At 35.6% G+C, this 18,413-nt stretch overlaps 1 protein-coding gene across 1 annotated transcript in view; it reads right to left on the bottom strand.

Moving 5' to 3' along the window:
- LOC112396056 (kinesin-like protein KIF20B) overlaps positions 1 to 17,070 on the bottom strand; it is a 34,296-nt gene extending 17,226 nt beyond the window's left edge. Inside the window, exons 1-6 of the mRNA XM_024739555.1 lie at positions 15,842 to 17,070; positions 15,361 to 15,499; positions 9,452 to 9,571; positions 7,060 to 7,120; positions 1,202 to 1,327; positions 437 to 564 (exon numbers count right to left, since the gene is read on the bottom strand). Coding sequence (XP_024595323.1) covers positions 437 to 564; positions 1,202 to 1,327; positions 7,060 to 7,120; positions 9,452 to 9,571; positions 15,361 to 15,499; positions 15,842 to 17,019 — 1,752 coding nt within the window. The 5' untranslated portion in view covers positions 17,020 to 17,070. The remainder of the gene's footprint in view (positions 1 to 436; positions 565 to 1,201; positions 1,328 to 7,059; positions 7,121 to 9,451; positions 9,572 to 15,360; positions 15,500 to 15,841) is intronic.
- Positions 17,071 to 18,413: the final 1,343 nt, after the last annotated feature.

Here is an 18,413-nt window from a genome sequence, read left to right on the forward strand (position 1 = left end):
GTAGTAGTATAGTTTCAAATGTATTCCAGTGTTCAGACATTCAACTCTATTCTTTTCCAGCTTAATAATTAAATTTACAATAATCAAAATAATTTTCCTAATAGTCATCTTCTCCACAGAAGTACTTGATGAGTTAGAAGTTTAAAGCGTAGAAAATAGGTACAAAGACATAAGAAGTGATGATTTAAAAATTAAATATGTAAAACTGAAGACCCAACCACTGCATTTTCATTGGCACTTACTTAGCAGCTTGTATCTTGGGAATTTCTTCCCTGTGTCACTTGAGTGTATACTGAAAAATTATATATTAACATTGCCCAGCTATTGGTTCATCCATATCTAAATTAATTATAAAATATTTACTAAATTATCCTTTTATGAGAAATATAATGAATATATATAAAGATACAATTACATATATAGATAAAAATCATACCTGTAACTCATCTTGAAGCTTACTGAGTTTTATATTAAGTACATCTGTGTTATCCTCAAGTTCTTTATTTGACCTTTGATTGCTTTTGGTTTCCAAATCTTTGCATTTTTCCTTCCATTTTTCCAATTCTGATTTGAAAACATAAAATTATTTTTAAAGTACACGCAAAAGTTATACCACATAGAGCTACATGTGGCATGGGATACAGACAAGAATCAGCAGAGCCCAGAAGCAGAAGTACACAGACCAAGATAGAACCGAGACTCTTCTAAGAGCTTACCAAATTCTTAGAGAAGAACTACAAAAACCTCTCAATAAACCCACTGAATAGTGTTCTGACTATACAGTATAAATGCATGCCAATATATAGGAAACTTCATGTTCTCAAAAATTAAAAACAAAAACAACCGGCTGATGGTATTCTGAAGGATAGAGTCAGAGCATTTATTGAGATAAACATATATAAGATGATACCAGTTGCTATACAGAGGTGAAACTCAGTTGAAAGTTTATTCTTAACATCTGGGGAACACTGCAAGCTATCATCCAGTTATTATGAAAGTGTCCTTATTCCTTCTCTGACTTAGGTACAACAATTTTCATCATAATGAAAAATGACAAGGGACAGGATGTTCCAAAAACACACCAAATACTTTTTCATTATGAATTATTATAAACACTAAACTATGTTTAAAAAGGAAAGAAATCTAGGAAAATAAAGAAAATGAAAGTATGCTTTGAGATATTTAAGCAATCTTGTTTCACCTGTGGCCAGTCTTTCAGTTTCCTTTAATTTAGCCTCAAGCACTTGATCTTGTTCTACTTGAGTTTGTTCTTGTTCTTCTAGGGTCATTCGCATGTCTTCAATTATTTTCTCTTTAACGCTTAGATCTAAAAATTTGGAAAGAACATTTTAGAAATTACTAACATCTACATCTAGATATCCAATTTTTCCTTTGAGTTCTTCTAAAATTAAAATACACTTTTATTAACTATAATAGAATATGAGTTCCAAATAGAAACTCTGTCCTGTTCACTGCTATATTTTCAATGTCTAGAACAGTACTGGCATATTGAAGGATCAACTAAATAACTGATGTACAGATGGATGCTTAGATGAATGCAAGAATAAATGGATGGAAAAGGAATCTTTTCAGATAAAACTAACAATTTTCAATATAATTACACTATTAATAAAAATAATAAAAACTATTATTTTACTGTACTTCGCTTTATTGTGCTTCACATATACTGTGTTTTTTTACAAATTGAAGGTTTGTGGCAACCCTGCATTAAGCAAGTCTATCAGTGCCATTTTCTAACAGCATTTGCTCATTTCCTGCCTCTGTATCACATTTTAGTAATTCTTGCAATAATTCAAACTGTATCATTATTGTATTTGTTACAGTGATCTATGATCACTGATCTTTATGTTACTCCTCTGATTGTTTTGGGACACTACGAACTACACCCATGTGAGACAGCAAGCTTAATCCATAAACACTGTGTGTGCTGTGACTGCTCCAATGACCAGCTGTGCCCCGTCTCTCCCTCTCCTCCGGCCTCCCTGTTCCCTGAGACACAACAATACCGAAATTAGTCTAATTAGTAACACTACAGTGACCTCTAAGCGTTCAAGTGAAAGGAAGAGTCACATGTCTCTCACTTTAAATCAAAAGCTAGAAATGAAAGGATTAGGCTAAGTTTAGTAAGGAAGGCATGTCAAAAGCCCTGACTGGCCAAAAGCTAGCCCTCTTGCACCAAACAGCCAAGTTGTGAATGCAAAGTAAAGTTCCTGAAGAGACTTTAAAGTGCTACTCTAGTGAATACTCAAATGATAAGAAAGCAAAACAGACTTATTGCTGATATGGAGAAAGTTTCAGTGGTCTAGATAGAAGATCAAAACCAACCACAACATCCCCTTAAGCCACAGCCTAATCTAGAGCAAGGCCCTAATTCTCTCCAATTCTACGAAGGCTGAGAGGTAAGGAAGCTGCAGAAGAAAAGTTTCAAGCTAGCAGAGGTTAATTCATGAGGTTTAAGGAAAGGAGCTGTCTTCAAAACATAAAAGTGCAAGGTGAAGCAGCCAAGTGCTAATGTAGAAGCTGCAGCAAGTTATCCAGAACATGTGACTGAACTGCTGGAATTTCATGATAAAACCTGAACAGATGATGAGTTGCTTCTTATGGATGAACAAGGAAAGTGGTTTCTTGAGACGGAATCTACTCCTGGTGAAGACTGTTGAAATGACAACAAAGGATTCAGAATATAGCATAAACTGAGTTGATAAAGCAGTGGTAGAGTCTGACTCCAATTTTGAAAGAAATTCTACTGTGGGTAAAATGCTATAAAGCAGTGCACGCTACAGAGAAATTGTTCACGAAAAGAAGAAAAGTCAACTCATGTGGCAAATCTCCTCGTTGTCTTACTTTAAGAAACTGCTGCAGCCACCCCAACCTTCAGCCACCACCGCCCTGATCAGCCAGCAGCCTTCAGCATCGAGGCCAGGCCTTCCCTCCACCAGCAAAAAAATTACAACTCCCTGAAGGCTCAGGTGATGGTTAGCATTTTTTAGCAATAAAGTATTTTTTCATTAGGTATGAGCACTGTCTTTTTAGACATAATACTATTACACACTTAACAGACCACAATATAGCGTGAACATAACTTTTATGCACTGGAAAACCAAAAAAAATTGTGCGACTTATTTCACTATGATCTGTACTTTATTGTGGTGGTCTGGAACCGAACATGAAACATCTCTGAGGTATGCCCGTATTAATAACACAGATCTTGGGATTTAGAAAAAACATTATTTGTCAAAACACTTACTTTTAGTGTTAATATTCTCAAACCAAAACTAAAACTTTTACCTCCTAAAAACAATAAATTCTCAATCCCAAATTTAAATCTCAAGTAATTATTTTTTCTAGAAACATTTTCAAAGCCAAGTATTTACTCCTAGTGTTTTTAAAACCAACTCATCAGGAATAACTGTACTATTATAACCTTACCAAAACTGTTTCTGGCCCTTGAAAAATGACTACAATAATGGCTTATAAACAATTCTATTCTAATCCTGCCTGATAGAAAGAGATAAGGAGGAAAGATTGGTTTATCATCTCTGGTGATAGACACGTAGTAGCAGGGCTCACTTCTGACACCTCTTACCAAGATTGCTATGAATGTCAGAGATCTATCATCTATAAATGCATAGCTCAAACTCAGGGCACTAAAAGTGACAAAAAAAAAATGACACAAACATCAAAAGATGGCTCCCTTAAAAATGCTTAATATAAAGCAAGCTTAAAACAAAACAGTGAGAAAAAATTTTAACGAGTAATTTTCAGTATTTCTGTTCATTGATGTAAGCTGCCAGGAGAGCTAATGAAACAGAATTCCTCTTTAGGATTAAAGGAGTACTGGTATTCTATCTAAAACTTTTTCTTTCAAAAAGCATGATTTGCAAATATATTCAGATTATACAATTAATTATAATTTTATTCAAAGAATCTGTTCCTTTTACACCCTATCTATTGCTCTAAATTGGAGGGCTCAAAAGAAGGAGTTTAAGTATCTAGATAGCAATCAGTAAGGCCCCAGGACACCAATGTTAACTTCGCTAGTGGCTATCCACCTATTATTTGAAAGGCAGGAACAGTAAAAGAAACAAGAGCATTCTTATGTCAGTCACTGCCTCCAATAACTTACATTTTATCTCAGCAAAGAATCCAGAAATATGCAACAAATAAAACAGAAAATAAAGCAACATAAAGACAGGAATGAGACAGCTCATCAAAGCTATCTAAAGATATCTATGAACTATCATAGCTAAATAAATGCCTGGCAAATGAACAAGCAATCAAGTGTTTAACATTCAGGGGAGAGGATCACTGAAAGCTATATAAAGAAATGACACACAAATGTCATGTCAAACTCTGCATTAGAAACACTCAGTGACTGGCAATTCCCTGGCGGTCCAGTGGTTAGGACACGGCACTCTCACTGCCAGGGCCCCAGGTTCGATCCCTGGTTGGGGAACTAAGATCCCCCAAGCCGCCCGGCGTGGCCAAAAACAAAAAAAAACACTCAGTGATAGTTCAAATGTACTTCAGAATACCAGTATACCAGACGTACACAAGTACAAAAGATTGAGACCATGTGATACCTTGTTTCACTTATCACACTGGCTGTAAGTTCAAAGTGTGATAACACCTAATACTGGCAAAAATGTGGGGAAATGGGCACTCTATACACTGTTATTGAAAATATAAACTGGTATGATGACTTTGGGGAGCAGTTTAGCAATATTCATCAAAATTTTAAACACAACATGTGGGCCAACAATTACACTGCTAGGAATTTCCCATACAAATATATTTACGTGTGCCCAAAGACTTTTATACAAATATATTCATGTTAATGTCTGTAACAAAAAATAATGTCTGAAATAACCAAAAAAAATTTTTGTTAATAAAAGGGGTTATATTACTGGAGAGTAGATTAGAAGATATGTTGATTGTTACTCCCTGTGAATATGACCTTACTTGGAAACAGAGGCTTTGCAAATGTAATCAAGTTAAGAATAAGGTCATACTGGATAGAGTAGGCCCTAAATCCAATATGACTGGTGTCCTTATAAGAGGGAAATTTGGACAGAGACAGATAAAGTGAAGACACAGACACATTCAGAGGGAAGATGTCCATGTTAAGACAGAGGCAGAGATTGGAGTTATCTCAGAAGTGTGAATGGGGAGTGATTGCTAATGGGTGCAGGGTTTCTTTCTAGGGTGATGAAAATGTTCTGGAATTAGATAGTGGTAGTGGTTGTACGAGCTTGTGAATTTACTAAAATCCACCATACTGTACACTTTTAAAGGGTAAATTTTATGGTATGTATATCTCCATTTTAAAAAATTAATAAGATAGCTAAGTGAATGGCATTCAGTATTTAAATAGAAATGTAGAAGCCAGGGAAAGCCTCAAGAGCTAAAAATGCACTTTTTTTTTTTGTCAGGGAATGTCTCATACATACTTAAAATCACAAGAGTGAATGAACTCTCAAGAGAGAAAATACAAAGAAAAAAAATGATGATGGCTTAATCAGGAAATTTGTCAAAGTGGCTGAGGCTCATTCTGAGAGAAAGGCAGTAACCCTAAGAATAGATCACAAAAGCCGAGGTAAGAGTTTCAAAAGGGGGCAAGCTACGCCTTACCTTTATATTTAGAAAAAATATGCTCATACACAATAAATACTACTTAAAAAATGAAAATGAAAGAAAGTGAGTAGACGATAATTCAAAATAATTAAAAAATAAAGGAAAGATTGCAAAAAGCTAAAAGATTTGAAAATATGTAGGTTACAAGTGATCTGGGAGAAAGTTTAAAGAGCATGGAGAAGATGGAAGATTAAAAGTACTCAAAATGGGCCTATGCCACATGTCTCAATATCTGGCAGAGAAAGAAAATATTAAAATACGATATAAACTATATCCTGGTCCAAAGAATGCTTTTCAGAATATCTATTCACATCTACCAACAATGACAAAGCAGCCAAAGTAAAGGGAAACTCCAAGAAGATTACAGAAATAGGAGATATTAGAGGACAGTGGCCTAAAAAGGTAGGAGAAAATAGGACTGTGTGCAGAGATATATTTTCACATCGAAGTTACTGATCCAAGTGAACCCCACAAAAGTCCAAGTCATCCAAATAAGTAATAATCTTGTTGTCTTACACCTGCTCTTTAGTTGGCCAAGTACAAATGGCATGAATTAGTGAAGACAGTCTGGAACTTAAGACTGAAACAGACATGGGTTCAAATCCCAGCTCTACAACTCACACAACTAAGAAGTCAAGGGGTGACTGATGGGAAGGAAAGGAATCTGCATGATTTTATGAACAGAAATATGTCTATATCATCTACAAAGATAATTCTGTAATATTTCAAATAAAAAAATCAATCCAAATTGAGAAAAAAAATTTAGCACATACAATTTCAATCTAAAGTATTAGTTTTTAAAAACATTTTTAAATTTTAAAGATATTTTATTTGAAGTATAACCTTTTTATTGTTTTGACTAGAAATCCATTCCATTCATTGTGACCTATATAACTTTAATTTTATTTTTCACAAAATACTGGCCATTACACCTAGAAATCAACGTTGCTTTGACTGAATATTTCTTTTTTTTTTTTTTTTCCGGTACGCGGGCCTCTCACTGTTGTGGCCTCTCCCGTTGCGGAGCACAGGCTCCGGACGCGCAGGCTCCGGATGCGCAGGCTCAGCGGCCATGGCCCACGGGCCCAGCCGCTCCGTGGCATGTGGGATCTTCCCAGACCAGGGCACGAACCTGTGTCCCCTGCATCGGCAGGCGGACTCTCAACCACTGCGCCACCAGGGAAGCCCTGACTGAATATTTCTTAATGTTTTACTTCTCCAAGGATAAACTTTATGGTGGTAAGTTACTCTTTAGAATTAATGCTTTTCTCTTTTAGTAAAGTTACATCTTATGTCACCCTTCTTTAACTTTACAATTTTCAAAGGAAAATATTAAACCAATTGTTATTTTAACTACTTATTTTGCAGTCATTTTAGTACTGGAAGTAGAGGTTTGTTTCTGACCTTTGCACACTCTCTCATACTGCTGTATAGATTCTTCCACTTTCTGATTACTTAACTGCTCCTGCAAAATAAAAGAATATGAATTAAATGCAAATGTAACTTAACTACACCCCATTATTTAATAGTGGGACTTGAAAAAAGGGCTTAATATTAAGTTTGAAATCTGTCTCCTAGAAGGCTAATAGTCTCAAGCTCCCAAGTTTGTTTCACCTCAGAGAAAAGGGCAGGGTGAGAGTGGTAATAAGAAAAAACAAAACAAAACCCCCAAACTTTAAACCTTTAATCTACCCCCAAAATGCCAAATCATCTTCTTCACTCAACATTTCAAGCTAGCATGTATGTTCTCTTACACAACACAAAAAGCATAAAGAGAGAGAAATGAAAGTTTACTATGTATTTAATGTGGGAGGGACCAAGAAAACCATAAATAAATTCCTTAACAGTAAACTCAAAATGCAGAAAAAATAGAATCCCCACATGCCATACATGTAAAAAGTAGCTGGGAGGTTTGAAAAGGACGCAAGGTTAATTTCTGGGCACTGGAAATCCTTCAATTCTAGTTTTAACCTGCCAGGTAATCCAACCTTCACTCCTTCTCTCATCTAACTTCAGCAATATCTTCTCATTTTATAAGTTTTAGAATAATCATTACAGAACCTGGAAATCTCTGAATACTATTATGAAATCAGCTGGAGATGGAAAGACGGTGAAGAGACAAAGAATGAAGGAGGAAAACGACGGAGAACTACGGACCTGGACGGACAGAGACGGAAACAGACGGAGAACGAAGGAAGTGGACTGAGGTGGACGGATGGGGACGGAAAAAGACGAAGAACGACAGAGGTGGACAGACGCGGAGGGAAACAGAGGGAGAGCGACGGAGGTGGAAGGAAGAGGACGGAAACAGAGAACCACGGAGGTGCTCGGGCAGTGATGGAAAGAACTTATCAATAGGTGGTGTCTGGCTACATAGGGGCGCACTGTAACAGGTTTTCAATCTGTTTCGAAACCTCACCGTACCTTTGGGTTGACACTGAAATCATCTGTTATCACCAAGTACTCACAGCTGTTCCCCAAAGTCCCCTAAGGTGTTGGAATCGTGAAATAATTGTCTTCCTGAAAGTAGGATTTTTTTTTAACTAACAAATTTATTTATTTTTGGCTGCACTGGGTCTTCGTTGCTGCGCGCAGGCTTTCTCTAGTTGTGGCGAGCGGGGGCTACTCTTCCTTGCGGTGCGCGGGCTTCTCATTACGGTGGCTTCTCCTGTTGTGGAGCACGGGCTCTGCTGCTCCACAGCATGTGGGATCTTACTGGACCCTTAAGTCCCTAGGATTTTTTTTAACAGCTTATCTTCCTAAAGGCTTCCAAAAAGTCTCCTGAAAACACCATGACTCTTGTTCTGTGGGTGTAGGGGAACATGCAGGCAGACTAGGAGACGGTCCCCCCGAAACCCTGCTCCCGAGGACTGGAAATCTCCCTAAACCTTGGGACGTCCTACTGCAGTGACAGATGGAGAAAGGGTTGGTCTGAGACCCAGAAGCTGGGGTTTGTGGAGCTGGCTCCACCGGGGAGAGGGTGTGGTGCTTGGGAGCCGCAGCCCACATGTTGCAGCCACCTGCTGTCCAGACGGTGCCCAGGATACCGAGAAATCCAGGGTGGGTGGGGAGGCCTCGAACTTGGGCACTGCGGGCAGGGCTCCCCAGCTAATTCTGACCCTGGCAGAGCTGGGGCTCCAGGACCCTTCCCTGACCGCAAATGCAAACGCACCTCTGCTGCAACCCCAGCAGTGCTGCCGCACCCTGACCAGACAACTGGGCTGGGTTTACCACCTGAGAGTTCTCACTAAGTTGTGATAAAACAAAACATTTTTAAGGCAGGATAAGGAAAAAAAAAAATTTTTTTTGTTTTCAAATATAAGGTTCTCTCTCTGCCCACCCCCTACCCCACTTTAGTGTGCATTATGCATCTGCATTAACCCTTCCTTAGAAGACACAGGAATGCCTGCTGGATTGTAAAGAGCTATTTTCTCCTGGTGCCAGCAAGATATCGCTTTAGGAGATAACCTTCCTTCTTATGGTGAAAGGGGCCATGACTACCCACTACTCCCTTTGTACTGCAGATCTGGGTTGTGTAAACTGTCAACAATACACCATTTGATGTACAACCCTTTGTCTCGAAAGGTATGTAAACCCTGCTTTGACCTCTAATGAGTAGAACAGTCTTAAGAGCTTTCTGAAAGACTGTCTCCCAGGTTATAATCCTCAGATTGGCTCAAATAAAACTATCCATTTCTTACTTAAAAAAAAAACAAAAAAGAACGGATACATTTAATTAAACACTAAAATATACCAACAGAATCTACTAAAATCACCTTTAAAAACAAACTGTTACCTTAAGTTGCTGAATGGTTCGCTGTTTCATATCTATTTCCTGAGAACACTGGTTTTTCTTTTTCTCCAGTTCATTAATTTTAATCCTCAACAATTTCTCCTCATCACGCATTACAGATACCTACAAAGTAATAAATCAAATTAAATATTTCTAGAAATACGAATTGCTTTTTGTTTAAGATTCATGGCCACTCATTCAAAGATTCATGTCTTTAAAATCACATGAGAAAAATTACAGATTCTAACATACATGATATGGCTTCAAATTATCAGAAAATTTCTTGATGATATGGCTTCAGATTATCAGAAAATTTCCTGATACTCCAAGGGAGATACATATGAAGAGGCCATTTTCTTTTTACAATATTTTAAGACTCTCAAACCCTGTAAGTGCTCTCAAAAAAGAAACAACATAGACCCTTGCATGCAACAGCAAAATCATTATCATGGAAAAATCAATAGAGATACTCTAGGGGAAAAACACTGGCTCTGATTTTCAAGATCTATTAAGTAATGTGATCCAGTAATATAAGAAATACTTCAAAAGCTAATAATGGCACATAGAGAATGAAAATGGAACAATTACAAGATCAAAAGGTACCCATGCAAGTGAAGGTCAATTGATTTTTGGTATTACTGGTAATTTAATTCTATAAACCTATTAAAGAAATAAAAAAGCACTATGATTAGTATGCAAATCTTAGGAGGGGAAAGGGAAGGGGATGGGAGGAGAGATAGCAGGTAATCTATGTACACCTTTAGTCCAATTTCCATGATACCAATCCTAGAGATCTCAAAAACTGAAGGAAGTTAATTGAACAAAGTTCCCCTTCATAAAAAGCATGGTATCTCCAAGCTTTTTATAATAATAAAATAATAAAAATAAATAATAATAAAATAATAGTAGTTCTGAGGGGTTCGGTTTCAGGTGATTTTTACACTTCTTTTTAGGCTTTTTGTATATTCCAAATTTACTACAATAAATATATATTCCTTTTATAATCATACATTAATAATATTTATTTTTATTGGCTTATTTTGTTCAAAAATATGGGACTTCCAGTAATAAACACCATCTTCATCAATTTTACAGATATAAACTGTCTGCCAGTAAAGTACAGAAACTACGTGTTGCACCAAGATGCACATAAGGACTGCTTCAGTTTCCATCCCGGCTCTAACATTTACTGGCCAAGTGAACTTGGACAAGTTCTCTCTCAATGCCTACTTCCTTAGTCATAAAATGGAAGTTAAAAAAATGCCTATACCTAATATTTGTGTGAAAATTAAATGAGATGATACATGTAAACTCAGAACAACCAATCCAGACTAAGCTTCTATTATTATTAGCATTGACATCATACATTGTTTATTTTGAAAAACAGAAAACACTATTAATACCCACCCTTAGAGGAATGTTAGTCATCTATACAATAAAACATTACTTAAAAAGAGATACCTAAATTCTGCTATAAAAAAATCTTAAAATTATAATATATTTTTAAAGGAATTATGTATATATAGTTGATCCCATTTATAAAAATAAAACCATACAAGCACTATTTACATATATTTATTATGTAAAATGCATATAAAAAGATCTAAAAGAACACAGAAGGACTGACTGTCAAGAGTGGTCATATTTAAGAAGAGAGAAATGAGACTGGGGAGAAGGCTTTCACTTCTACCTTCATTTCTTAAAAAATATTTCCTGGGCTTCCCTAGTGGTTCAGTGGTTAAGAAGCCGCCTGCCAATACAGGGGACACAGGTTCGAGCCCTGGTCCAGGAAGGTCCCACATGTTGTGGAGCAACTAAGCCCGTGCGCCACTTTGCGCTCTAGAGCCCGCGAGCCATGACTCCTGAGCCCGTGAGCCACAGCTCCTGAAGCCTGCGTGCCTAGAGCCCATGCTCTGCAACAAGAGAAGCCACTGCAATGAGAAGCCCATGCACTGCAACACAGAGTAGCCCCTGCTCGCCGCAACTAGAGAAAGCCTGCGTGCAGCAAGGAAGACCCAACGCAGCCAAAAATACATAAATTAATTTTTAAAAAATTTCCTAATAATGTATTACAATGAAAAGTTTTTAATTGGAAAAATAAGCCATTTTTAAAGAACTGAGTAACTGGCTCCATATGAACACAAGTCAATTATACCATGTTTGATAATGCTTACTGATCATCATGGTGTTCAGAAATAGTATCTTAAACCAGGAAGTTTCTATACTCCAAGAATCTTCAGCCAGGATATCACTTAACAGAAATAAACAACCTATATTACAACAATCTAAAACAAAAAACATTTTAAGAGGACTTCCCTGGTGGTGCAGTGGTTAAGAATAAGCCTGCCAATGCAGGGGACACGGGTTCGATCCCTGGTCCGGGAAGATCCCACATGCCGCAGAACAACTAAGCCCGTGTGCCACAACTACTGAGCCTGCGCTCTAGAACCCGTGAGCCACAACTACTGAGCCCGCGTGCCTAGTGCCCGAGCTCTGCAACAAGAGAAGCCACTGCAATGAGAAGCCCACGTACCGCAACGAACAGCAGCCCCCGCTCACCACAACTAGAGAGAAAGCCCGTGCGCAGCAATGAAGACCCAACACAGCCCCCCCCAAATTTTTTTTAAATAGATCAGAAAAGACAAAGGAATGGTGTTCTAGCCTATCCTGTATTAAAGTCAAGAGAGGCAGACCAGATCTCACAATCAGTAATTCAAAATCAAACTACACAGGCCTCGCTCATACATTACATTTGATAGAAATGAGGAAAATGTATGAAGGCTTAAATACAGCCTAATGGTTATTTCCTTATTTGTTTTGTTGAGGATACTATGAACAACATGTGGACTGATAATAGGAATGTAAATCCAAAGTTCCCTCTGGACTACTTAGCTAAGTGAAAGGAACCTAACAAAAGGCAATAAGGTGCATAGGGCTAGGACTGCAGTTTATATTTTGGAGTAATTTAATCCATTTACCTGTCATTTGCCCAGAATTTATAAAGCTTTCAAGCCTGTCTACCACCTATAGGAACTCTAGTCTTGATCCTGAGGTGTTAAAAACGAAATGTCATTCGAAATTTATTTTACAAGTTTAGAATCTACACTAGATCCAAAGGTAAGTAATTTATATCCAATGAGGGGAGAAACAAAGGCTGCCCTGGCCAAAATTACATTCCTAGAAAGCAAACAATTCAGGCTTCTGAATGACAAACAAGTGCTTTTCCAAATTATGATTTTTAACTTGCTGATCTGACTAAACATTTTCCTATGCCTAATTACAGTTTAGGTCGTCTTTACTGTCTTACATTTCTAATCTAGTCCACTTTGAAATACTTGTTGTGTGGCCTAGAAACTTTCTGTGTATAATTATCAGAAACAACATATATTTTGCATTTTATCTATGGTGGTATTTTTTGGCTTTTTCTTCCATTAATCAAAAATTGTATAACTAAATACAATAGAATAGATAACTATAGAATAGATAACTAAATTGTATAGTGATTAATTATAACCATACATAAATGTCAGGAATATGATGTGAAAATGCTCAGAACACGACATAATGCTTAGAGATAAAAAAACAAATATGATTTAACGTATATTTTTAAAAGATTAAAAAAAGATAAACACAAAACGTTCATTACAGTAACCTCAGTGGGGGTAGGAAACATAGAAAATCGATGAGACCCACAAGCATTTGTTGTATCAATATTCTTCAGACCTTACACATTTAAGTATTCTTTTGTAACTAACTCAAGGTAATGAAAAATATTTAAAATTACTTCAGCTTTTTAAAAAAGTCTAATTATGATTCAAAATCCAACAGTCATAAAAGAAAAATAAGTTGCTCCAAGGCAAAAAAAAGAACATAATCAAAATGAAGAAAAATGGCAATGTGGGGGAGAGATAGGGGGATATCTATAATTAATATCCTTCAAAAGTTAATTTCCAGAAAATATACAAATCAATTTTCACTGCAAAGTAAAGGAGCTGCTACAGTGGAGGATTACTGGACTGAATGTCAATATTATGACATAGAAAAAAAATATATATATATATGTGTCATCTTGGGCATGTTACTTAACTTCTTGTCTGATATGTAAAATGGGATAGTAGTAGTATTGTTGGGAAATTATGTGAGATAGTATATGTAATGTAGAGCACTTAGAATGGTATATGGTTCAACCAAACACTATATATGTGTTTGCTTTCTTCATGGTATTTTTTTGTGTATATGCAATATAATTAATTTAGCTAGTTTCCCATTGATCAATGTATAGTATTTTCAATTCCTCTGCTAGTCCAATGCTGTTGTCAATATCCTTACATATCCATTACCACTGGCAAAAAACAAACAAACAAACAAAAAGATAGTCTCCTTATTTTTCTCCTAAAAGATTAGCTTTTCATATTTAGATTTTCATTATGCTTATGGTTGTTTGATTTTTGTATTTGGTTTGTATTAGAAATCTATGACTATTCCCACTGCCACCCTTAAGTAAAATAAATCACCCTTAAATTAAAAAAAAAAAGTTAATTTCCTAAGTATGTAACAAGCTCCCACAAAGCAATAATAAAAAGAAAAACAATAACCCAAACTAAAATACAATGAATATGAATATACAGACCACAGGAAAAAAAATACAAATGAATTTTAAACCAAAAAATGTTCACTCATAATTAGAGATATGCAAGTTAGAATTATAGTTGAGATACACTATTTACATGTCAAATTAGCAAATATCAAAAAAAAAATGATAGGGGCTTCCCTGGTGGCTCAGTGTTTGAGAGTCTGCCTGCCGATGCAGGAGACGTGCAGGTTCGTGCCCCGGTCTGGGAAGATCCCACATGCCGCGGAGCGGCTGGGCCCGTGCACCATGGCCGCTGAGCCTGCGCGTCCAGAGCCTGTTTTCCGCGATGGGAGAGGCCGCAGCGGTGAGAGGCCCTCGTACCGCAAAAAAACAAAAACAAAAACAAACAACAAAAAAAAGATAAAATACTACTTTGTGGATAAGAGTATAGAGAAAAATACTCTCTTGTTCTCATACATTAGTTCTGGTGAGTAAACCAGCATAATCTCTAAAAAGCATAATAAATATCAAAATTACAAATGTACAAACCAGTGACCCATAAATTCCACTTTTAGGAATTTATACCAAAGGAAGACTTGCAAATGTTCAAAATGGCATCACTGCATGATTAACAGAAGACTGGAAATTACCTTAATTGTCCAACAATATGGGGCTGATTAATGGTAAATAAATGTTCAGAGTCATAAAAAAGAAAAAAAGCTCATTTGGAGACTCTTTATATCCTGAGATGGAAATATTGAGAGAAGAAAACCAAGGTTCACATAGTGTTTATAGGATGTTTCCATTTTTTATAGGAAGAGAAGGAAAAACAGAGGGAGGAGGGAGAAGTGAAGAGAAAAAGAAAGAGTTGGTAACATCTGACGCCTTGGAGGGAAACTTGATGGCTGGGAGGCAGTTTTTTCCCTCACTATACATATTTTCATATATTTTAAATTTGGAATCGTGATTATATTTCCTATTTTTAAATCAAATTATAATAAAAACTTGTTACAATTGCACTACATACTCTCCTAAATACTATCTGCAAACAAAAGTTTGCTATTTACTTTTCTGGGGGGACTTGAACTTAGCAGCTCTTAAAAGAAAAAAAAAGGTTCTAATCTTACATAAGGCACATATTTTTCTTAATATTAGACATCCTTCAGTTTGTTTAATCTGACTAAATTTTCTTTTGTGAAATAACTTTTCTCATCATTTAAGAAAAATTATGGAGTTGACAAATGTTCTGGTCAACACTAAACTTAGTGTCTAAACTTGATATATAGGGAAAACAATCTTTATCATTTAAATTGGCCACACACTTTTTCAAATAACCTACCTCTTTCTGTACTTGCTCAATCTGCTTTTTGGCATCTGCCAGTTTCTCTTTCAGCTCAGCATAATCTTCTTCCTTCTTCTGAAGATCTGCTTTCAGATTCTGGGTAAGAGCAGCACCTGCAGAGAGCTCCTCTTTCAACCTAAAAAAAAAAATCACTTATCTATAGTGACATATCACTAATCACTTAGAATCATATGTGTGAGCTACTAATAATATACAAAATTAGATCTTTTCACAAATTTGGAATGTCCAAACCATGAAGAAATCTTTCAAGGAGGATTTCAGGAGATTTTATAAACAGATCTTTGCATATAACTTTTGGTTCCAAAGGTTTATATAAACAAAATTGAAGCTCTTCAGTCATCATACATGTTATACTTAACCAGATTAAGATACGCCCACCCAGATTCTTTAAAAGCTACACAGAAAAATCAATAAATGCTTTCCATATTTTCAAACATTTTAATAACTTTTAGCTTACTTTTCTGTTTCTTGCCAGTTTGTTTCTTTTTCTTCTTCCTTTAATTGAAGTGAATGCTTTGCATCTTGCAAATTGTTTGTTAATTTTGTGATTTCTTCTTTCAATTTGACTTCCCTTTCACTTAAATCTTTGGCATTTTTGATAGAATCTTGAAGATTTGCTTGAAATTCCTTCAGATTTCTTTCTTGCTTTAAAATGATAGATTCCTTATCCATAATTTCTTGTTCTAACTTGGCTGAACGGCTACATTCATCTTTCTGAGTTTCTAACATTGCTTCAAGTTCCTTTATTTTCACCTTATAGCAAGTAACATCTTGTGTAAGTTCTGAAAGTGCTCTCTTTCCTTCAACTACATGCTGTACTTGAATATCAAGACCAACAGTTTTTTCTCGCAATTCTTCCTTCAGCTGCTGTATAAGACTTTCTTTTTCTTTTAGTAAATCTTTATTCTCCCTCTCCTCCATTTTTAGTCTATTGTTTGCATCTCTACAGACTTTTACTTCTGCCTGTAATTTTTCAATTTGTTCTTCCAGTTCCTGGATCTGATGTCTTTTTTTGGAGGAACTCTTTACAATCTCTTTACATTCTTCCCAAATGGCTTCAACAGTAGAGTGGAAAGACCTTTCCCTACCAAGTTCTTGAATACCATTTTCTTTAACTTGCTTACTTATCAAATAATCATTATCCAAAAGATGTAACTGTGTATTCGGCAAATTTTCCTCTTGAGGACCATTTGACAGATCCCTGAGATTGAGTAAATCTAAGTTTGAGATCTCAGAAACTGAATCAAGTGTACGTAATTCATCTATTTTTGCTTGCATTAATTTTATTTGTGAAACATTATTTGTGATGTTTCTTCTAGCAGTTTCTATCTCCTTTGACAATTTCATGATCCTCTCCTCCTGTTCTTGATTTATACCTCTCTGAACATGTAATTCAGAAATCGCATTGTCATAATTCGACTGAATTTGTTGGACCTCTACACTAAAACTACAACTCTTCTTTTCAGAAGAAGAGAGTTCCTGCTGCAGACTGACAATCTGTTTATTTAATTCTGCTTTTTCTTCCTTTTCATTTTTAAGTTCGTTCTCAACAATGAGTAAACGTGTTTTCAGCTCTTCATTATTTTCTTGTAAAACTCTAATGTTTTCCTCATCTTCTGAAATGCTCTCTTGCATTTCTTCACTTTTCTTTTGGTTTTCAGTGATGGTTGGACTAACATGTGTAGGTCCTTTAAAAATAAAAAAAAATTATGATTAATCTAGCAAACCTTAATAAAAATCAAAAAGTTACCATATAAGCCAATATTCAAACATAGGAAATATATGAAAGCACACTTTTCATGAAAAACAGAAATAAGCTATTGAGTAAAAAAAGAAAAATCAGGTTGCAAAACATACATAGCATACACCAATTTATGTAAAAATTGTAGTTCCATTAAGTCACAGCAGAAAAAGTTAGCAAAGGATGTGCAAGAAAATCCTGGTAACTACTTCTGAGTGGGATTACTAGTTACTTCTACTTTCTTTTTATAGCTTTTATGTTATTTAAATTGTCTACTACAAATCTTTATTATTACTATGAGATAGAAGGTAGGGAATTATACCCTAAGGCAGACTAAAGAACAGTCTTGAAGTACAATTATACTATAGATCTACTAAATTAGTGATTTGCAAACTGAGTACCTGATACTTTCACAGGTAAAATTAGGAGAAAAATGGTTAAATTTATGCCAAGTCTAATGTAGCCCTACCCTTCACTAGCTGCATAACTGTCAATAAACTGCCTGACCCCATGGCTGCTTCCTCAAATGGAAAATGGAAAATAATAGCAATAATACCACCTATCTCAGAGTTATTGTGAAGATCAAGATAATCAATGAGCTTAGAACACACTGTGTTTGGGATATAGTTAGATATTATTAGAAACTGAAAATCTGTACAGAAGAGTTCAGCTAATTAAAAATAAATAAAAGTTTGTCTTTTTCAGGCTTAATATCTACATTTCTAAAATAAGGATATTTCTGCACTACTTACTACAGGATAGTGGTAAGAGGGCCAAATAAGTTAATATATAATGGATGTTAAAGCATTCTGTGAATGTTATAGAAGTACAAGAACATAGTTGGTATAGATTCAACTATGTCCAGAGAAGATGCACCATTAGCTAAAACTTAATTCTTAATATTTGACAAATTAACTCATCTCACACAACTGTCCAGTATAAACTATGTTCAAATTTTTCTCACAGATTACATGATTAACTCTTGAAACATAATTCTCAATTCTCCAGATACACAAATTTATCTTTTTATGTCTTCATACAATTTCCATTGATATAATAACTGATCTGATGAGTGTCTCATATCCTAGGAAAATTACTTCAAAACATATAAGAATCTGATGCTTTGGTTTTTAAATTTTTTTCCTGTTCTATTTCACTTCATGGTTTGATGTTTATATGTGTGAACTTTATATACACAACTCTAATACAATTTTTATGAATTTTCTACACAATACTGTACTGATATAATCAACTCTACATGTCCTCTGACCTTCATTCACTCCCCCAC

The sequence above is a fragment of the Neophocaena asiaeorientalis genome, unplaced genomic scaffold (genome assembly GCF_003031525.2).
Source record: "Neophocaena asiaeorientalis asiaeorientalis breed wild unplaced genomic scaffold, Neophocaena_asiaeorientalis_V1.1 scaffold597, whole genome shotgun sequence".
In the NCBI taxonomy this organism is placed as follows: domain Eukaryota; kingdom Metazoa; phylum Chordata; class Mammalia; order Artiodactyla; family Phocoenidae; genus Neophocaena; species Neophocaena asiaeorientalis.